The 21,458-nt window shown below is 44.8% G+C and overlaps 2 protein-coding genes across 2 annotated transcripts in view; one reads left to right on the forward strand and one right to left on the reverse strand.

Annotated features, from left to right (window-relative positions):
- DNAJC16 (DnaJ heat shock protein family (Hsp40) member C16) overlaps positions 1-10,474 on the reverse strand; it is a 32,840-nt gene extending 22,366 nt beyond the window's left edge. Inside the window, exons 1-3 of the mRNA XM_082832448.1 lie at positions 10,296-10,474; positions 5,644-5,710; positions 4,306-4,639 (exon numbers count right to left, since the gene is read on the reverse strand). Coding sequence (XP_082688574.1) covers positions 4,306-4,639; positions 5,644-5,710; positions 10,296-10,462 — 568 coding nt within the window. The 5' untranslated portion in view covers positions 10,463-10,474. The remainder of the gene's footprint in view (positions 1-4,305; positions 4,640-5,643; positions 5,711-10,295) is intronic.
- A 4,181-nt stretch (positions 10,475-14,655) lies between these two features.
- Positions 14,656-21,458, forward strand: part of CASP9 (caspase 9) — a gene marked incomplete at its 5' end in the record, with an annotated part of 30,141 nt that continues 23,338 nt past the window's right edge. Inside the window, 2 exons of the mRNA XM_082865320.1 lie at positions 14,656-14,787; positions 18,512-18,908. Coding sequence (XP_082721446.1) covers positions 14,656-14,787; positions 18,512-18,908 — 529 coding nt within the window. The remainder of the gene's footprint in view (positions 14,788-18,511; positions 18,909-21,458) is intronic.

Consider the following 21,458-nt stretch of genomic DNA (forward strand, 5'->3'; position numbering starts at 1 on the left):
TGGATAAACACTACATGATCATCCAAATTGGGTTTCCCTAAAATGATATCTGATTTCAAGACACACAACCTCCTTGACGCCCTGGTAACTGTCTGCAGCTCCCAGCGAGCACCGAGTGCGCTGTGATGATTCAGGTGTGTCTCTTAGTTGAGTTTCCTGGGTGCGAGGACCAGGTTTGACTTATTTCTGAGCAGTGCAGCACAGTGGTTAAGACTGAACTCTGGAGTTAGACTTCTGGGTCCATGTCCCAACACTGCTGCTTATCAACAGTGTGACCTCAGTTGTTCCTTAACCTTCCTGGGCCTCAGTTTCCTCAACTGTAAAATAGGGATAATAATAGTCTCTCCCTCGTTGGGTTACTTTGGGGATAAAGACAATCCATACAAAGCATTTAGCACAATGAAAAATAAGTAAAATGCTAAAAAAAAAGTTATAATATTTACTTTACTGTTTAATATGGTGCTTGGTCCATTAAGAAAATAGTTCTTTTTTTTCCTGGCCATGCCACGCAGCTTGCGGGATCTTAGTTCCCGGACCAGAGATTGAACCCAGGCCATGGGAGTGAAAGCACTGAGTCCTAACCACTGGACTGCCAGGGAACTCCCAAGAAAAAAGTTTTAAATAAGAACATGCAATGAATTCCTTACCATCTTCTACTTATTCTTGTAGTACTATATTATTCTGTACTTGCAAATGTGAGGTTGGTGTGAATTTTCCGGGTACCTATTTTCTCTTCAATTAACAGTAAGCTCCTCAAGGTCAGGGGCAGTGCTGACTATTTCTGGACCCTCCTCCACTGCATGGTTGTCTATAAGTGCTGGATGCTTTTGCACAACTGCATGACCATAGATTCCATCTAAATAGCTACAACATTTCTCCTCTGGGTGGAACTGTTCCATTTCCTTCATTTACTGCAATTCAGCATTTTATGTTATTCTGAGATAATGTCCAGGCTTCCCCAGACCACCCAGCTAATCTTTAAGATTGTCCGCTCTTTCTGTCGACTCAGAATAGAAACATTTTCTGCAGTAACTGTCTTAAAGGATAATGCTGCCTTGCTCAGACAGGGAGCGGCCATGGATACTGGTCATGGATACATGGATACATGGATATCTCATCTCAATGTCATCTAACATTCCAAGTGGAACTTGACTGTCAGGAATCTTCAACAAATCCGAATGTTCCAAAGAGGAAAACCAAACTAATTTAATACATTTAGTCAAAACTTGCTTTCGAGGAGACTTGGGGGGGTGAGGTGGGGGAACAGACTAAATTCCTATAAACATTGCTTCTATGGATCTAAATCCATCTTCTTCCATCCTTGTCATTTTGAATCCTGACTTATTAGGATTATACAGCACAGCAACCCCAAAGGATGGCAAGACCTTCAATCATCACAGATTTAAGGACCCCGAAAGGCAGCAGGGCATCGTGTTCTCCACGTGGATTATAGAGCCAGACTCCCTGGGTCTGAATCCCAGCCCTGCCGAATACCAACTGTGGGACCTTGGACAAGGTACCAATATGAGCCAAGTCTCTATAAAAGCGGGATGACAACAGCAGCTGCCTCAAGGAGTTGTTTGAGTTGATACTCACATTAGTGCTTGGCATACGGTAACCTATCAATAAATATAAGCTATTATTATTATGCCTATGTTATTATTGTCATGTCATTGCACTTGGTATGTCCAAACCACAGTCATTATTTAGAATCACTTCTCCCCGATTCAACTCTTCTCTGTATTTCCTGCCCATCCAGTTGCTCAAGTCAGAATGCAGAGTCAATCTTGACTCCCTCTCTTTTCCTCATTTCTCACATTTAAATGGTCCTCAGGTGCCAGGTCCCTTCGTGATCCTACCCCTGAAATATCGGACACTTGGCCCCTCTCTGCTCCTACTGCCCAAGCTCAGGCCAATGGTTGCTGTCTTGCCAGGACTGGTAACCTCCCTGCATCTATTCTCACCTTCTTTAATTTGTCCTTCACGCAGCTTGAACAGTTAGCTTTCTAAAGCACAGACCTGATTAGATCACTCTTGGCTTTACTACGTACTATACAATAAAGTCCAGCTTCCTTAGCCTGGACTTCAAGGATCCTTACCACCTGGCTCCCAGCATGCTCTTCCTGCTTCCTCCACTCTCACCTGCACTCAAGTCACACCTTGCTGCTGGCTCTTCTGAGGATGCTCTTTGTTGCCCTGCCTGCACTGTTCCCTCTTGCCTGAATGTTACTCCTCTATTTCCTGTCCAGCCAGCTTCTAATCATCTAATCATCTTTAGCTAAAAATAAGGCAAAGGTCAGTGCTTGACAGTCTATGAGCTGAAGAAAACTAACATTTGAGAAAGATTTTTAAAAGGAATTTACAAAATAGGTGCTTTCAAAAAATTTCAGTTTGGTAAACCAGAAAACCCCGTTAACCAGAAATTCTCTAAGGTTCATTTATTAAGTACTTCATATATATCAGGCACTTAAAACACATTTTTTTCTCATTTAATATTCATAACAATCCTGTTGGTTTGACATCATAACCCCATTTTAGAGCTGAAGAAACTTAGGCTAAGTAATTTGTCCAAGGACACAAAGTAGTAAATGATACAGCTGAGATCTGAAAACTGGTCTGTATGACTCCAAGGCATGTGTTCATAACAGCTGACCACTGTGCTATGTTGCCTCATGTCATGTATGTTTGCCTGTTGGCTCTGATCTGACCTTGGTGTAAATGCATTACCATTCTAAATTATGCACTGGGTCAATGTTTACGTTCTGCTATGGGGTTTTTTTTTTTTTTTTTTTTTGGCGGTATGCGGGCCTCTCACCGTTGTGGCCTCTCCCGTTGTGGAGCACAGGCTCCAGACGCGCAGGCTCAGCGGCCATGGCTCACGGGCCCAGCCGCTCCGCAGCATGTGGGATCTTCCCGGACCGGGGCACGAACCCGTGTCCCCTGCATCGGCAGGTGGACTCTCAACCACTGCGCCACCAGGGAAGCCCTGCTATGGGGTTTTAATGTCAGCTTCTAGACTGAAGAGGTTAAATGATTTTCAGCACACCACCTGGCATGGCACAAAGTGCAGCTGTGCTGTGTGATGAACCCGGTGGCTTCCACCTGACCTCGGTCTCTCATTCGTTCATCAGACGCCACAGAAAGCATCTGCTGACCGCCCGCCACACGTGAGACAATGTGCTAAACTTACTCCCTTGTCTTCCAAGAAGTTGATTACATCTTAGGAAAGCATTCTGGCAAATCTGACTACCTGAGTGCCTCTGGACAACAGGTCGAAATTTCTGCTTTAGAATAAATGAACTGATGGCTTTCAGGGGTGCATGCTCTCCAGAGAAATCCAGGCCCCTCAGCCCCTATGGTTGAGTTTGTCCCTTTTTAGTTACTCAAGAGGTCTGCTAATGCCTATAAAACACATACATATACACGCACACACAATTAATTCAGTAATTCCAACTTTTAGGAGTTATTAAAATAAATATCCTTCCTGGATCAGTAAAATTTTCCTGGTGCTAAGTGGTGCCTATTAACAAGGGAAAGGCTAATCTGTGATTGAGAGTGGTAATCTATAACCATTAGAATACTATGGGTTATAGGCTGAATTGTATGCCCCCAAAATGCACAGGTTGAAGCTCCAATCCCCAGTACTTCAGAGTGTGATTATATTTGGAGATAGGGCCTTTAAAGAGGTAATTAAGTTAAAATGGGGTTGTTAGGGTCACAGAGTGTGATACACCAGACCCAGACACATGCATAGAGAAGACCATGTGAACACACAGGGAGAAGGTGGCCATCTGCAAGCCAAGGAGAGAAGCTTCACAAGAAACCAAACCTGTCAACACCTTGATCTTGGACTTCTAACCTTGAGAACTATGAGAAGATAAATTTCTGCTGTTTAAGCCTCCCTGTCTGTGGTATTTTGTTATGGCTGCCCTAGCAAATTAATACACAGAGTGAAATCACAAACACCATAAGGATAACCTGCAGATCCTACCAGCATTAAAACTGGTGCTCGAGGGCTGCTTTGTTCAACCAATAATTTTTAAGTTTTTCCTCTATATTAGGCCCTCAACTAGATGTTAGCAGACTATATAGATAAAGCTTCAAGTTAGTAACGCTAACTTGATGAAAGTGGCTTACACATTTCCCCTCTCTGAAAATGTGTCCCCAGGAAAACACCAGTCACCATGACTTTGTGAACAGAAGTCACATTAACTGTTCCTTCTCCCAAATATCCCATAAAATTCAAGAGATGTAAAAGTCACCTTCTCCTATACCAACATCTTCCAAGGAATAAAATGATCTTACCCAACCCTTCCAGTTCTTGAACTACTTCCTTCCAAACAGGCTCAATATGGATACAGCTAAAGCACCAATCTGAGGTGATCTTAATGAGGTAGGGTTTCTTGAAGCTATCTGGAACCACTTCGTTCACATAATGTGAAAAGTGCAATAAATACTTTTCATCAATTGAGTCTCGCCGTTCAGAATTAAAAGGGAAGTGAAAAAATGGTTCATCAAAATAAAAATTCTCATGGAAATGGCGGAAGCGATACTCTCGCTGCTGCTTCTGGTGGCCCTGGTTCTCCCCGGCATCTCCATAGTGGTCATAATGTGATCTCTTTTCTTCATTGGAAAGAATCTATAAAGAAAGGGGAAAAAAAAAATAAGAAATCCGGGAAACGAAGAAAAAAAAAGAGATCATCTAAAGGACTTTCCTGTAAGCAGCTTGGAAGACATAGGAAAAAAATAAATGTAAAGATACAACACAATTAGATGTTTTAAACACAATCACTCAATATACCATGAAACACTTCTCTTAATAGAAAAATTAAGTATTTCAGAAACAAAATACTTCAGTTGTGTAGCTACTCATGACCATCTTGGCTTTAAAGATTCTGAGCTATCACACTACTAAACAGAAAACTTAATATAACTTTGATCGCTAGGGCTCAACCTCGAGAACGCTGACTCAGTCATACCATCTAGGTTGGAGTCATTCAAACGAAGGTATGGAAAGCTGAGAACACCAAAAAGTAGCCACAGGATTGAATTCTGTGACTGTATGTTAGCTGACTTTGTCTTACTTAGAAGTAACTTTGACGTCTAAAATTCAAGAACCTGTTTTAGGATGAAGCATCATTCTATAAGCCAAGCACTGTCTGTGGAAGAACATTACCCTACACAAATCAGGAAGCCATGGACTTATCTTTCTTGCATATTCCAGACCAACTTACTTAACCTGATATGTTGGAAAACTGTTAAAAATGTTGTGTTTAAATGTATTTGTAACCTTAACTCACTTTAATAAATATAGTAAAATTGTTCTGTGATTCTTTAATATAAGTTTCTAGTATATGTGCTGCCAAAGTGAGCATGTAATATAAGGAAATAGAGACATACGTTCAGGGTGACTCTAAAATTCCAATTAAAGCCTTTAAAATAGGCCAGTTTTCCTAAGAGCTGAGTGTTCAGGTACTAGTTTCAACATATTGGATGTGGCCAAATATGTTGTCTCTACCATCACCTAGAAACGGGGTCAAGGGCATGGGGAACATGCCCTCTTCGAGAGGACTTTACCAAACTGATCACCTAAGATATATTTTATAAGAGCTAAAAGATACATCACAAAGTTTGCCACGATACCTCGTAAGCTTTGCTAATCTGAATGAACTTGTCTTCTGCTCCAGGATCTTTGTTTTTGTCAGGATGCCTGAAACACAAAGGGGCAGGCAGTGAGGACGGATTTACTGTTCTATACATGGTCAACTGACATCTTCGTACACACAGAGGCAAAGGGAAGGGCATTCTGTTAGGACAGTTTCTTGAAAATGGGAGAAGCAATTAGTTGCTTCACGTGACTACAGTAAATAAACTGTGAACAGGCAATTTCTTCCCAAAGCGCTTCAGCTGGGCACATGTTCAAAGCACCAGATAGCGCTCCAGGCTCTCACTGAGGAAGGGTGGGATGTGTATCTGTCTTTACACTGCTCCCAAACACTGCTGGAGCTCAAGGGTCAAGTCACTTATCCGTAAGAACCAACTTCTTTTCCCAGGATGGCAGCATTTCATCCCAATGTTAGAATGGTATCAATGTAGGTATTTCTTCTGACAACTCAGGTAGACAAAGCAAACAGTTTTTAGGATATTCCATGAATTTGTTTAGTAACAACCATGTTCCAAATGGTATCTTGCTGCTGATGTTCAAATTAGAACATTTTAGTTTTCACTATTCCCTTGGTTATCCCACCTGCCTGATTGCCTACTTACAAATGGATAATAATTACAAGGCCACATGTTTTAAAATGTGAGAAAAATCTAGTTTGTACGAAGTGATTTCAACTAATACTGGACTAATATTTGCTATTATATACAGTTGGCAATTAACTGTATCCATCTTGCTGCCATATATTATTCTGTAATCTTCTTGTATTGGTACCAATTTCAGCTTTGGGGATTCTAAAGTTTTGGAAAGTAGGGGTTGGGTTTTATTTCCTTAGAACCACTTAAGATCTAAATCAGTGTTTTATACCAACTGATTTTTCAATGTTCATTTTATTAAGAGGTTCTATTACAGAGCTTATTTTTTTGTAATCACTCCTGCTAACTTCTAGTACATTTCCTCTAGCAAAGGTTCTGGAAAGAAACAATCCACTGGGAAGCAAATGACTACTAAAAACAGCACCAAGTACATTGGAATAAAAAAAATTTACAACTTGACCAACTTATTCTAGCAGGAACATGTTTGAATGAATTATACCAATATTCTGACTTCTCTAAAAATAAAAAACCTTCAAATTATTGGCTGTTGAATTTAGACATCATTCCTCCCTTAAATATTTAATCCTGTTACGAATATTAGTAGGGAAAAAATCTCAGCTAGATGTCAATGAAAATAATGACTTAAGGAAACAAGATGGTGGTTCCAAAGTATGTTTCTGGATGACTGGAAAAAAAAAGTGCTTTCAATGTTCAAACTTAGGCCAAAGGTTGAGAAGATAAAAATTATGCAATTGCACAAATGAAGATTTAACATACAGAACTCTGTAGGGAAAGAAGGGAAGGGTAGGAAGGAGCTTTTAAGGAGACTGAACCAAAGACAGACTATTGAGACCTGGGTTAAAACCACAGATCCTGAAACAGAGGAAACCAAGGCCCAAGAACAAGGAGGATACCATAAGACGGTTTTAGCTTATAAGGAATATTTTCCTTATTATAGGAAGATACCACAGAGTTGAAAACATTTAGAAAAGGATAAATTCAGCTCTAGGAAAGTACCATCTAATGCTATTTTCAGTGTACATGAAACATTTCACAGACTACAATATTATACACACCCTTTAAATTTCAAAGTGAAGAAAATACTGTACTTGGTATCTACTGGCTGTCTAACGCTACCTTTAAGGGAAAAAAAACAAAGGTAGAAAAAGTAATATAGGAAAGTATCAGACAAATCAATTACTGTTGGGGTGAACGACTACATTATACTCATTTGCTTCAAATCAAATTTTATGATGCCTTTTTCTTGGGGTGGGAGGAGTTATTCTGCCGGTGTAGATGACAAAAGAAAAGTACCAATAATAAAACTTAATTATTGGGAGAGAAACAGTTTTTCTGAGATAAAAAGTAATTTAATATGGTTTCTGGACTACCTGCCCTTTGTTGCAAAACCTCTATATATCCTAGCTCCCCCCATCGCCTCCTCGGAGCAGTTCTCTCAGGATTACTTGAGATGCTGCCTCTCGGGCTTGAAGTCCTAAAAATTCTTGCCAAATAAAACTCTCAAAAAAAAAAAAACCCACCAGAGGTTTCACCAAGCAAAGGGAAAGCGCTTGAGCAATGTAAGAAATACTATTAAGTGGTGAAACAGCAGAGGAAGGTTACAAATCCAATTCAATAATGAACCATTCCCCACTGTGACAGCTCATTCTGAAAAGTCAAACTGGGAAACTGCTATTTTCAGTGTACAGCTGACCCTTGAACAACATGGGGCTCAACGGAACTGCACAGTTCAAACCCATGTTGTTCAAGGGCCGACTGTATATGAAACCATTATGAAATGAAACAAACTGTTTCATTGATAAAATGCTGCCATAGCTGAAACAGCAGAAAATAATAGTACAGTGAAAATACAAAGGTGAAGTCAAATTTTAGCCTTTCATTGGATCAAATTTTAGACTTTCTATGGGGACATATTATGCCTAGAGAGACTCTAATTAAGGAGGGGAAGCATATGATTTATTTAATTAATATCATAACACCTTTTTTAGCTCTGGAAGATAGAAAAGTCACAGCTGTACATTTTAATAGATCCCACATAACCAAGTTATCATTTCTGCTTTCAAATTGTGTCAAAGGCCATATCCTGTCCAAAAGAATATTGCTACCTTGTGAATTAATTCAAAGGCCACACTGTGTCTAAAAGAATGTTGTTACCTTATGAATTGCAGATTTATGTGTTTTGCTTTAAATACAAAGAGGCAAGAGTCTGAAATGATGTAGAAAAAAAAGCAACTTTGCTGTAGAGTCCCTGGAAAGAGGCCATGCATAATCAGAGATTGTGTTTTTAGTATCCAATTCTGGGTTCCTCATGATATGAATATATGGTCTAAGATAGTTACATATTCAAAACATTCAAAAGTATATTTTAAACTATCTTTCACCTTTACTGCAACCAACTGAATACTCAGACGCATCTCTCACTGAAGAAAAATGGTGTCAGGCAGAGTCATGCACAGCCTGCAGTGTCATCTGCACGTGGCAGCTTTGCTCCTGCATAACTTCCTACCCACCCAGACACTAACCCACTCACTCTCGCTTCTGCCCAGATGGGTAAGTGATTAAAAAAGAAAAGAGCAGGGCTTCCCTGGTGGCTCAGTGGTTGAGAGTCCGCCTGCCGATGCAGGGGACACGGGTTCGTGCCCCGGTCCGGGAAGATCCCACATGCCGCGGAGCGGCTGGGCCCGTGAGCCATGGCCGCTGAGCCTGCGCGTCCGGAGCCTGTGCTCCGCAACGGGAGAGGCCACGACAGTGAGAGGCCCGCGTACGGCAAAAAAAAAAAAAAAAAAAAAGAAAACAGCAATAAACTACCTGCTGGTGCGGAAGGTCAACCTATGGAACCCACAGGTAATACAGACTTACCAACCGTGAGCCTAGTTCCTCCCCGGAAAAACAGGGACAGCAATATCCGCCCCCAAAGGGTAATTATAAGATTTAAATGAGATAAACAGCGTAGAACCTGGAGCCTAGCACGCAGTAGGTACTTGATGATGGCTCCCATCCCAGACTTCCTCTCCTTACTTCTGGTTGGTCCACCCAGCTTTAGCCGCCTGTCCTCACCATCCCTTCCTCCTCCTGCTGCTCCCCTCCAGCTATATAATCTAGCGCTTCTACTGTGTCATGTCCAAGGCATCGGTGGAAGAAACTGATGTTTGTCCAAAATAAGGTTTAAATTTATTGCTATCCTGCTAAATCACAAACACTTGCTTATTCCCCAATGTCTACAGGTAAAATTAAGATTTTTCTATGTGATAATTTTTTAAAGTAATGTACTCAGTTCCTGAATATTCTTACTAAATTGAGGGCAAAAAGCTCTTATTATAAAATTTTTTTGAAAGCTTAAAAATTAATAACCTAGACAATAGGACTGGATAGTGTTCCGTTTAGCAATGGCACTCATAAAGAGTTACTTTACGGGGCTTCCCTGGTGGCGCAGTGGTTGAGAGTCCGCCTGCCGACGCAGGGGACACGGGTTCGTGCGCCGGTCCGGGAAGATCCCACATGCCGCGGAGCGGCTGGGCCCGTGAGCCATGGCCGCTGAGCCTGCGCGTCCGGAGCCTGTGCTCCGCAATGGGAGAGGCCACAACAGTGACAGGCTTATCGCAAAAAAAAAAAAAAAGAGTTACTTTATGAATCACGGGAAGGGCAGCTTATCCACTCTTGACTATATATATATTATATATATATAAAATTTTAATATATATTAAAAATATATTTATTAAAGTTTCCTCCTACTTACTTTAACATTAAATAAGTGAACAGTATCAAGGCAATTCTTTAAGCCAAAGAATTCCTAACAGGGGGTTTCATAGTTAACAGAGGCTTTGGATCTCATCACTAAAAATTCTAGAATCACACGAATACAAGTCCTTCCACATAAAATACGTTAGACAAATATATATTATATATTTAATGAACACAGAAACAGAGACAAATAAAAGCTAACCATAATTTAGGCTTCATTCTCCTGCTAAAACTGCTTAGCTTATTTTAAACTGCTATTTCTTTGTTTCACCTACCATTCCCGGGCGAGCTTCTTATAAGCCTTTTTAATATCAGCCTGACTGGCTGTTCGGCTGACCCCTAGGACTCTGTATGGGTCAAAATCCAACGCAGACAGAATTTGCAGGATCAGAACCAGAACTATCAAGAACTGCCAGGAAATGCTCAACTTTTTCACTTCCATTTCTCTTCCTTTCCAGAGCTGAAATGATTGAAGAGGCAGTAAGTTTTAGTGGTAGAAATCTGGAGAGTCTTGCTTTCTAGGTAAAGGTATAAGATATACAGATGAAAAACAAAACAAAAGGTACTTTGCAGGAAAAGTGCCAAGCTGTTTGACCACATCTTCTTAAATGAGCAATCTTGCTACTGTTTTTGAATATCACAAATAAGAACTATTATAGATGAAGAGATGAGCGATAAGAATAGCAACTCTCCAAAATCCTTGTATCAGAAAAGCTTCAGAAATGACTGAAAACGAATGAGAAGAAGAAATAATAAGCAAACGTGGGAAAACATACACAGGGAAATCAAGGCAACTACATCTCAAATACACTATTTCACTTATTCTGACAATAATAGTTTAAACTTAAAATATGTGGTTAGAGAATACCTCACTGAGCACATGCTAAACAAATTCATGAAATCTTAAGATTTACCATGTGCAAAACTACCAAATGAGATAGTTGTGATGCTCTTGGGAGTTAAATAAGTATAAGAATGAAAGTGAAATACTCTAAAAAAAAACTGCAGTTACAACTTTGTGTGCCCCAATTCTATTCTTTCTCACCATGCCCATTCAAACAAGAAAATAAGAAGCTGTTCTTTAATCACTAGCAATACTGTCATTACAAATGGAGACCTCAGATGAAAAAAAAGTGGTGAGAAAAATTTTAGTTTGCCACGTGAAGGGGGATTAATGGCAAAGATCGTAGACCAGGCATGGTCTTCAAATGTTAAAGCTCCAGCTCTGGTGAGTGTAGTGACTGAATTCACTGTGGATTTTGGAAATAATCCCGGCTGGTAAATGAACAAGGTAGTGCTGTACTGCAGGGACATTTACACTCCAGGAGTATGATCTTTGTGATATCACACAATGATTTTTCAAGGGCCATATCTTGGTTTCTCACAAATCACTAAAATTTTAAGGATCAAGTATCTAATATGACATCTTACTTAAGGGAGGCAAAGCTATAACACTGTGGATTTTGACAAGTGGGAGTCTAAATCCTCAAGAAATTGACTAATCTGATGGCCACTGTTTAGGACTGCAAAAAATGCTGAATAAAATCCTAAAACAAACCAGTTTCTTTTCTGTAAAGGCAATTTATAACCTATTCTCTCACAAAACACATACAGCACGCTAAAAACTGAGAAGGTGATGTAGCTACTAATTAAGCACATGGACTCTGGAATCAGACTAACATTGGGGTCTGTCCTCAACCACTTTATGACCTTGGACAAATTACTTAAAACTTGCTAAGCCTCATGTCCTCCTTCATAAAATGCGGGTAAATAATACCACCTTGAAAGGATCAAAATGGGAGTTAAACGTATGTAAAGGATTTACTGAGCACGGGGTCAGCAGCCAATAAGCGGTATTTACTGCCATTATTTTTTCTACCATGCAGTGCAACCAGTGCCTTATTCAACTGTGTCAGTCGCCTCCACTTAGAGGGCCCAAGTGCCGGGGGGCTGTGTTCTTTTGCTGACAGCTCGACGGTGCCGGCCTCAAGGCAGGAAACAACCTGCCCAACAGGTAGGCTATCGCCCTCGGGCAGTATACCCCGGACCAGGCAGCCGGTCCCAGAGACATGGTTAGCTCTGAGCCCCGCCTCGAGCTCCCGCCGGAGGTCGCAACCCTCCAGGAGACAGCCGCATCCCTCGCCGCCCCCGAGAACCCTGGGCCAGGCCCTATCGGCTCTGGGTTCCCCCCGGGCCCAGCGGGGACCGGGAACGAGGAGGAACTGACGGGAGATCCCTGAGCCCGCCCGGCCCCGCCGCGTCTGCGGCTCCGCGCGTCACGCCGGGAAGTAGTTACCTGGAAAGGGCACCGTCCTAACCGGCTGCAACGTCCGTGCTCCAGTTACTCCGCGGGGCCGAGAGCCTCCGGTCCACACCAGCGCTCGCCGGGGCCTGGGGAGGGGAAAGAGGAGGGACGAGCCGGAGGGCAGTCACGTGACACTTAAAGGCCCGGCGCACCGAAGGCGCGGACTGAACAGTTCTAGGGCTTCAACTTTGAAAATCTGTTTTGACCCTTGCCACCCGCCGTCTGCGCGTGGACCTGGCGCGGTTGTCATAGGAACGAGGCTCGCGCTCCGGCTGGATCCAAAAGGATGGTGGCGACCAAAGAGGCTAAAACGTCCTTCCTAGCGAGGCGAAGTCGCGATGCATGATGGGATGCCAAAACACCTCCCCTATCCAGGGAGGAGTTTCCGCTTCTACCAGGAGATGGCCCTTGTCTAACAACAGTTGCTGGGGTGGAAGCAGTCGCTGGTCCCTATATTCTCTTTAACCCTATTCATAGAATCCTAGAGCGTCAGAGTTGGAAGGGACCTTAGGGATCGTTTCTAGTCCAACTCCACCGTATCCTGATGGGGGAGATTGAGACCCAGAGACGGGCAGGAACTTGCCCAAGGCTTAGAATCCAGGACTCCTAATCCTATATACCCAAAAGCGATCTCCACTCTAGAATGTACCAGGTCCTGTCCTAAGCACGGGAAAGGGATATGTGTATGGTGATGCTGGTGGGGGCGGTGGAGGAGAGGCACAAGTGAGTGAGGTAAACTTTCATTGAGCCAATGACATAGGTTCCTTGGGGATGTAAAGAAAGAGATTTCATGTCCTCCTGCCCTGCTTATTTAGTCTTTATCTCCTTTGCATTTATCACTATCTAACATACTGTATCTTTTATTTATTTACATTGTTTATAATCTGTCTCCTCCCACTGGAATGTAAGCACCTAAAAGCAGGGCTTTTTGGACTTCCCTGGTGGCGCAGTGGTTAAGAATCCACCTGCCAATGCAGGGGACACAGGTTTGATCCCTGGTGTGGGAAGATCCCACACGACGCGGATAGAACTAAGTCCATACGCCACAACTACCGAGCCTGCGCGCTAGAGCCCGTGAGCCACAACTACTGAGCCCACGCGCTACAACTGCTGAAGCCCATGAGCCCTAGAGCCCGCACGCCTAGAGCCTGTGCTCCGCAACAAGAGAATCCACCGAAATGAGAAGCCTGCGCACTTCAGCAAAGAGTAGCCCCTGCTTGCTGCAACTAGAGAAAGCCCTAGCGCAGCAACGAAGACCTGACACAGCCCAAAATAAATAAATAAAAGCAGGCCTTTTAAAGTCTGTTTTGTTCGTCTCTATATTCTTGGTGCCTCTACAGACCTTGGCACAGATAGGATCTCAACAAATATTCGGGAATAAATGGATGAATGGGGCTGAGGTTTCACTGCTCAAGAGAATACATTCTAAAGTGGATTCCCGGTTGTGTGTGGACCTTGAGTTGGGCTCGGGTTTAAATCCCACCCGCCTCTGCCACTTACTACCTCTGTGATCTTGAACAGTGACTTCACTTCCTACAGCCCCAGCGTCCGCATCTGGGAAATGGAGGAAAAGACTATCACCCTGGTAGGATTGTAGTCAGGGAGAAATGAGGTAATACAATGTAAAGTGGCTAGCACAATGTTTTTTTAATTGAAATATAGTTGACATAGGAGCAATTTTTGAAATGAGGAAATGAGCCGTACAAACGGATCAGAGGACATGATTTCTGCCGGTTTTTTTCTTTGTGGGAGGTGCTAGGGTGGGAGGGAGGGAAGAGGGGAATGGGAGACCTATAAGGTGGACTTGGTTGCATGAGACAAGTTTGGCAAAGGAAACCAGGATATCTGGGCACGGGGCGGAGACTTATGGTTTCATTGGGGGCAGGGCAGGGGGCTAGAGGGGAATCATGCCCAGGAGAGGGTCGAATGGGGCGGGACAGACCATCGCTCCAGGCATGACAGTCTCTTACTAGAAGAGTAACCCACTCCGAGTCTGCGAAAGCGAAGTGGTAATGAATTCCCGCAGGGGCCCTTGACGGAGCTGCGCGGGTGTGCCCTGGGGGCGGGTCGCACCCTGCGGGCGTGGCAGGGCGCGGGGCTGGAGCCGATGGGCTAGAGGTAGTGAGGTGGCGGGGCCGGGGGGTGGTGCAGTAACGCTGAGGTGGGTTTCGAGGGCGGTGCCTGGGGGCGGGACCCAGGGGCGTGGGGAGATGGGGGCGGGGCGGAACGCGGTGGCAGGTCCCGGGGCGGGTCCTGAGGAGAGGGCGGGGCTCGGCGGCCGAAACCCGGAAGCGCTCAGAGGCGGCCGGTGACTCTGCCGTCTGCCCGACATGGACGAGGCTGACCGGCGGCTCCTGCGGCAGTCCCGGTTGCGGCTGGTCGGCGAGCTGCAGGTGGCCGCGCTCTGGGACGCTCTGCTGAATCGCGAGCTCTTCACCCCCGACATGATCGAGGACATCCAGGTGCGGCCCACCACCCCCCCAGCCGGCGCCCCCAGCTTCCCGCGCCGCGCACACTTCAGGTCACAGATGGGGACAGCGAGGCCGCGCGGAGAGGGTTGCTGAAGCCACACCGTGACTTAATGGCCGAGCTCCCGCCCTCTCCTCTCGCGTCTGTGCCACGCAGTACCCGCTCCCTTTGGGGAACCATTGTCAGGGAACCCCGTTTTCCCGCAGGGCGTCGAGCCCACTAAATTGCCCAGAGGAACCAAACAACCCCATACGCCTTTTCGAGGGTTTGCTAAAGCGATTCCATCAGAGTACACCGTTAGCTGCTGCAGCGGTGTACTGTTTTTTCCTCTTCTAACGTGGAGGTTCAGGAAACCCATTTGGGCGGTCAGACTGCCTGACACTGTATCCTCTTCGATCTGCAGTGTCCTGGGATGTGAAGTGGGGACAACAGCAGTACTGTCCTGAGGGCTAAAAGAGATAACGGGTGTGAAACAGTAAAGTTTCAGGCACAGAGTGAGGGCACATCATATGGTAGCTGGCTGTGCCCTGTCCTCCTTGGCCAGCCCCTCATGAGTTACGATTATGTTTTGTAAGGGGTTTGGAGAGGAGGGGCCTACTGCAGGTAATGAAGAGAATAATAAAGTCAAACATTTGAGGTTCTCTTTAAAAGCACTGTCATGTCTTTGGCTTATTTGACTCTCCCCACAGGCCTGTGAGGTCAGGAGGGAACAGGAGGTTTTTTTTTTTTTTTTTTTTTTTTTGCGGTATGCGGGCCTCTCACTGTTGTGGCCTCTCCCGTTGCGGAGCACAGGTTCCGGACGCGCGGGCTCAGCGGCCATGGCTCACGGGCCCAGCCGCTCTGCGGCATGTGGGATCTTCCCGGACCGGGGCACGAACCCGTGTCCCCTGCATCGGCAGGTGGACTCTCAACCACTGCGCCACCAGGGAAGCCCACAGGAGGTATTTTTTACCACAAGATACAGTGGGAATGTGTGGCTTCCTAGAGGCCCTTGCACAGTGCCCTGTGGGCTGCTTGCAGGCCAGTTTCTGCATCATCCAGGAACTTGGCCTGATCCAGTGAGGAAGTCTTTAATAGGATAAATATCATATGGAAAATTGCCAATGAATAATAATATTACAAGAAGTCTTATGAGCATCTGCTGTGTACTGAGGAGTGGAAGTGATTTGAGGCCATACCCTTGCCATCAGGTACATTCACAGGAGTCATAAACTCGAATGTCATTGGAGGCCCAATGGGTGGGCACTAGAGCGGGCAGCCTCTGCCCTGCCCCCCAGCTCCAGATGAGTATGGTTATACCAGAATGTTGGCCCAGTGTTGCCAGGTTAGGGTTTGTTTTTTTTTTGGCTACGCTGTGTGGCTTGTGGAATCTTAGTTCCCTGATCAGGGATCAAACCCAGGCCCTTGGCAGTGAAAGCACAGGGTCTTAACCACTGGACCACCAGGGAATTCCCGAGAAGCTGGAAATCTTGATTTCGATGTCGAGTTCCCTGATTTTAAATGTTAGCAAAAATAGCACAGGGAGCTCTTCTCAATATTCTGTAATAACCTAAAGGGGAAAAGAATTTGAAAAAGAATAGATACTTGTATGTGTATAGCAGAATCACCTTGCTGTATACCTGAAACTAACACAATATTGTTAATCAACTATACTCCAATATAAAAAAAAATGTTAGCAACAAATTTGGAATTTTTAAAGAATGTCTTATGAACAATGGGCCACCATTTTGCCACCCCTAGTATGGCGGAACCACATGGATCTGGGCTGTTATCTGGCTTTGTTACATATTAGCAAGTTGCAGCACCTTTCTTAGACTCAGTTTCTCTCATCCATAAGGTGGGGATAATTGTAATTTAACCCCTTAAGTTTGTTGAGGAGGACTAAATGAAATGATGCATTTAACACAGTGTCTGTGAGTGTTCAGTAAATGTTGAGAGAAACCAAAACACCACGATTTACTTGCAGAGAAGTAAGCATGCAGCTAATTATGCTAATGAGAATTACCTTCTCAATGATAGTATAGGTCTGTGCTATTCAATATAGGAGCCATTAACCACATGTGGCTATTTCAATGTAAATATGAAGTAATTAAAACTGAACAAAAAATGCAGCTCCTCAGTCATATGACCCAAGTTCTCAGTAGCCACGTGTGGCTGATGGCTGCCATATTGGACAGCACAGATAACATTTCCATTATCCTGGAAAGTTCTCTTGGACCACGGTGCTGTAGGATATTTGAGGACAGGGTGATGTCTTATCCCTGTGGAACTTGCCCAGAGCTGGGCCTCAAAGGACAACCAGCAGATAACCTGATCCCCATCTCGTTGTCTGGTACCACCATCCTGACACCTGTCAACCTGGACCATTCCTGCAACTTCACAGTCCACCCGATCAATGCCCAAGTCTTGTCAATTTCCGCTCCTTATTTCTCTGGTATGTCCTCTCGCTTTTCTCCATTCCAGCTGCAAAGTCTCTGCCACCAACTGACTTGGCTATGGCCCACTCCCTGCCATTGTCCACCCTACCCCCAGGATGATTTTTAAATTTTTATTATTTATTTATTTTTAATTTTTAAATAAATTTATTTATTTATTTTTGTCTGTGACAGGTCTTTGTTGCTGTGCACGGGCTTTCTCTAGTTGCGGCGAGTGGGGGCTACTCTTCATTGCAGTGCACGGGTTTCTCATTGTGGTAGCTTCTCTCGTTGCGGAGCATGGGCTCTATGCGTGCGGGCTTCAGTAGTTGTGGCACGCGGGCTCAGTAGTTGTTGCTCGTGGGCTCTAGAGCGCAGGCTCAGTAGTTGTGGCACTTGGGCTTAGTTGCTCCGCGGCATGTGGGATCTTCCCGGACCAGAGATTGAACCCGTGTCCCCTGCATGGGCAGGTGGATTCTTAACCACTGTGCCACCAGGGAAGTCCCAGGATGATTTTTTAAAAGGCATCTGACTCTGTCACTCCCTTCTTTTTATTTGTTTATTTATTTGGCTGCGCCGGGTCTTAGTTTCATCACTCGGGATCTTCGTTGCAGCTTGCGGGAACTTTTAATTGCGGCATGCAAACTCCTAGTTGCGGCATGTGGGATCTAGTTCCCTGACCAGAGATCGAACCTGGGCCCCCCTCATTGGGAGCGCAGAGCCTTAGCCACTGGCCTACCAGGGAAGTCCCCGTTACTCCCTTCTTAAAACTCTTCAGTGGCTTCCACAGCTTTCTTGACACAACAGTGCAAAGGTCTCCTCTCTCACTTTGTCTCCCCCCTTATGTCTCTCATTTCTCTGAATTCATTACTCACTTCCTAATGTTCCCTGGGGTCTCAGCTAAGATAGCCCCTTCTGGAGGCTTCCCTGATGCCCCAAGGCTGAGTTGAGTGCCCCTGTACCCTTCCAGCCCCATGTGCTTTCCCTTCTGTCACTTCTCTCTTTGCTGTGTCGTTGATGTGCCTGTTCACATCCCCCGCTAGACGTCTGGTCCCTGAAGACTGCGACGCTTTGCTGCTGCATTTTCAGCACTTGGCACGGTGCTGGGCACACCGCAGACACCTCCAACATACTGACTGAAGAGATAAAGACTGGCAGGTGGCACACGCTCAGTGCAACTACAGGCTCAATGTTTGCAGAGGTGCCTGATTGTTTAGACTTAGGTAGATGGGGAATGGGGGGACAGGGTGAGATTCACAGGAAGGCACGTGGATAATAGTGCCATGTCTTTCTTTCCAAACAGCGGGCAGGCTCTGGGTCTCGGCGAGATCAGGCCAGGCAGCTGATCACAGATCTAGAGACCCGAGGGAGTCAGGCCCTTCCTTTGTTCATCTCCTGCTTAGAGGACACAGGCCAGGAGACTCTGGCTTCGTTCCTGAGAACCAGCAGACAAGCAGCAAAGCAGGATCCGGAGGCCATCAGACCCCTGAACCTCAAGCCTGTGGTGCTCGGACCAGTGAGCCTCAAGCCAAAGGAGCTGAGAGGGGCGGAGCAGGATCCGTCGAGGCCGAGCCCAGGAAAACTCGCTCCGGTGGTGCTGGGGCCTGAGGAGCTCTGGCCAGCCAAGCTCAGGCCCGAGGTTCTCAGACCAGAGGCCCCCAGGCCAGTGGACATTGGTTCTGGAGGATTCAGCGAAATCCGTGAGTGCCAAGAGTGGGTGGTGGGTGGGTGTGCTGAGCGGTCATTGAGGAGTGACCAGTGGTACAGCTGGGTAGGGTGAGGTTTAATTTAATTTTGGTGTTGTCTTTCTGAGTACTTGTAGGGGATGGGTGGACTGTTCTGGTAGGTCTTCAGGAGAGCCCCTGCTCTGAAAAGCAAGTGTTGAAGTCTGTTTTGGATGTTGGAGGTTTTGATCAGTATTTCCAGATCAAGCTATTGTTTAGGATTTTGCCTTTGGCTCCAGGTGGGTGGTGTGGACTAACCCAGGCCTGGGGGCAGGAGGGAGGCAGCTGCCTGTTAAGTGTCTGCCCGAAGCAGGCACCGTACATACCCTTACCTCCCTCCCTCACAACAGCCCTGCAAGGCACGGGAAACTGAGGCTCAGGGAAGTTAAGTCATCACCCAGGGTCACAAACTGCATCCGGTAAAATGCAGAAATCCAAAGAGTGCAGCTGGGTGATTTTTACCTATGTGTACACACAGATAACCAAACCCCAGATCATGAAGACACAGAACATTCTAAGGGGGTGGTGGGGGGTCGTGGTGGTGAGATGAATTGGGAGATGGAGATTGACATATATACACTAATATGTGTAAAATAGATAACTAATAAGAACCTGCTGTATTAAAAAATAAAGTTAAATTAAAAAAATTGCATTTTCTACTTAAGGAATTAAAACAAAACAAAAAACAGACATAGAACATTCTGGTGTCCTATCACACTCTCTTGTACCTCTTTCCAGTCTATTCCCACTCTTACCCCATCCAAGGGAATCACTATTCTGAGCTCCGTTGTCATAGATCCCTTTTGCTTGTCCTTGAACTTCAATATAAATGAAATCCTATGTAAACTTTGAGTCTGGATTCTCTTGCCATCATTATGTTTGTGAAATTCATTCATGTGGTTGTGCATATCAGTAGTTAGTTCTTTTTCATTACGAGTAGTTCTTATTCTGAATCATCCACAATTTATTTAACCATCTCTTGTTGATGGACATGTGGTTTTTTGTTAGGGCTTCGTTTCCATGGCAGCACATGGAGATCCAGCACATCCTTTTTCATGGATGCCTAGTGGGCCATTGCATGGATGCTAATAATAATAATAGTAGTAATGGTTAACCTTACTGAGTGCTTACTTTTTGCAAGGCACTGTCTGGAGTGCTCAATAAATGATTTATTATATTTATTTATTTATTTATTTTTGGCTGCGTTGCTGCACGTGGGCTTTCTCTAGTTGCGGCGGGCGGGGACTACTCTTCATTGCGGTGCTCGGGCTTCTCATTGTGATGTGTCCCCGTGTTGGGGAGCACGGGCTCTAGGCTTGCGGGCTTCAGTAGTTGTGGCACGTGGGCTCAGTAGTTGTGGTTCGCAGGCTCTAGAGCGCAGACTGAGTAGTTGTGGAGCACGGGCTTAGTTGCTCTGCAGCATGTGGGATCTTTCTGGACCAGGGCTTGATCTCGTATCACCTGCATTGGCAGGCGGATTCTTAACCACTGCGCCACCAGGGAAGTCCCCTCAATAAATGATTTAATTTAATCTTACCAACTCTCTTGTAAGGTAGGTGCTACAGTTTTCCCAATTTACTGTTTTTTTGTTTGTTTGTTTGTTTTGTTTATGTTTTTTGGCCGTGTTGCTCGGCTTGCAGGATCTTAGTTCCCCCACCAGGGATTGAACCCAGGCCATGGCAGTGAAAGTGCAGAGCCCTAGCATTGGACTGCCAGGGAACTCCCCAGTTTACTGTTGAGCAAAGTGAGTGACAGATTGAGAAATGACTTGCCCCAAATCACGTAGTTAGTGAGATGTGGAAATAGGACTGCAGTCCAGGCTTCCCCACTGTCTGCTCTGCTGTATGGTCTCACATGTACTTTGCACTGTATTTCATTTATCCAACTTCTGTTAATGGACATTTGTGTTGTTTCTGCAGTGACCTTGCATGTTCATCTATCTCCGACTGGGGATACATTTCTAGAAATGGAATTACTGGGTTAAAGTGTACATGTTCCCATCTGATAGATGCTGCCAACTTGGACTTCAAAAACATGCCATTTTATAATCACACCAACCATAAGTGAAGGAGACCATTTTCCCACACGCTTGCCAACAATGAGTATTAACATTTTTTCCTATGTGATGGGCAAAAAGTGGTGTCTGTTTTCTGTGCTGGATAACTGCATGATTTTGGATGACTCGTTAACGCAGAGAAACAAACATACATACTGAGGGTCTGGGGAGGAAGACCAGTCCTGGAATTGTTCATGTGCATTATTGTCCTACCATTAGGGAGGGAGGCAAAATACGAAGTCCAACTGTTGCTCCCTGGTCCGGGGAAATGTCAGTATGAGTCATTTAGGGCCAACAGTCTTGACTTAAAGCTTCCTGGTCTTGTGTGAGTTATTTTATTTCCTGTTTGTTGTGAATATTTTTTCCCAGTGGGAGCTTAAATCTGAAGGGTAAATGATAATAACAATAATAAGATCACTTTAAAATGTATATATTGATACACAGTGCTTTTCAGGTCATCAGAACAACCC

Source organism: Leucopleurus acutus (assembly GCF_964270905.1).
Source record: "Leucopleurus acutus genome assembly, chromosome: 2".
In the NCBI taxonomy this organism is placed as follows: Eukaryota; Metazoa; Chordata; class Mammalia; order Artiodactyla; family Delphinidae; genus Leucopleurus; species Leucopleurus acutus.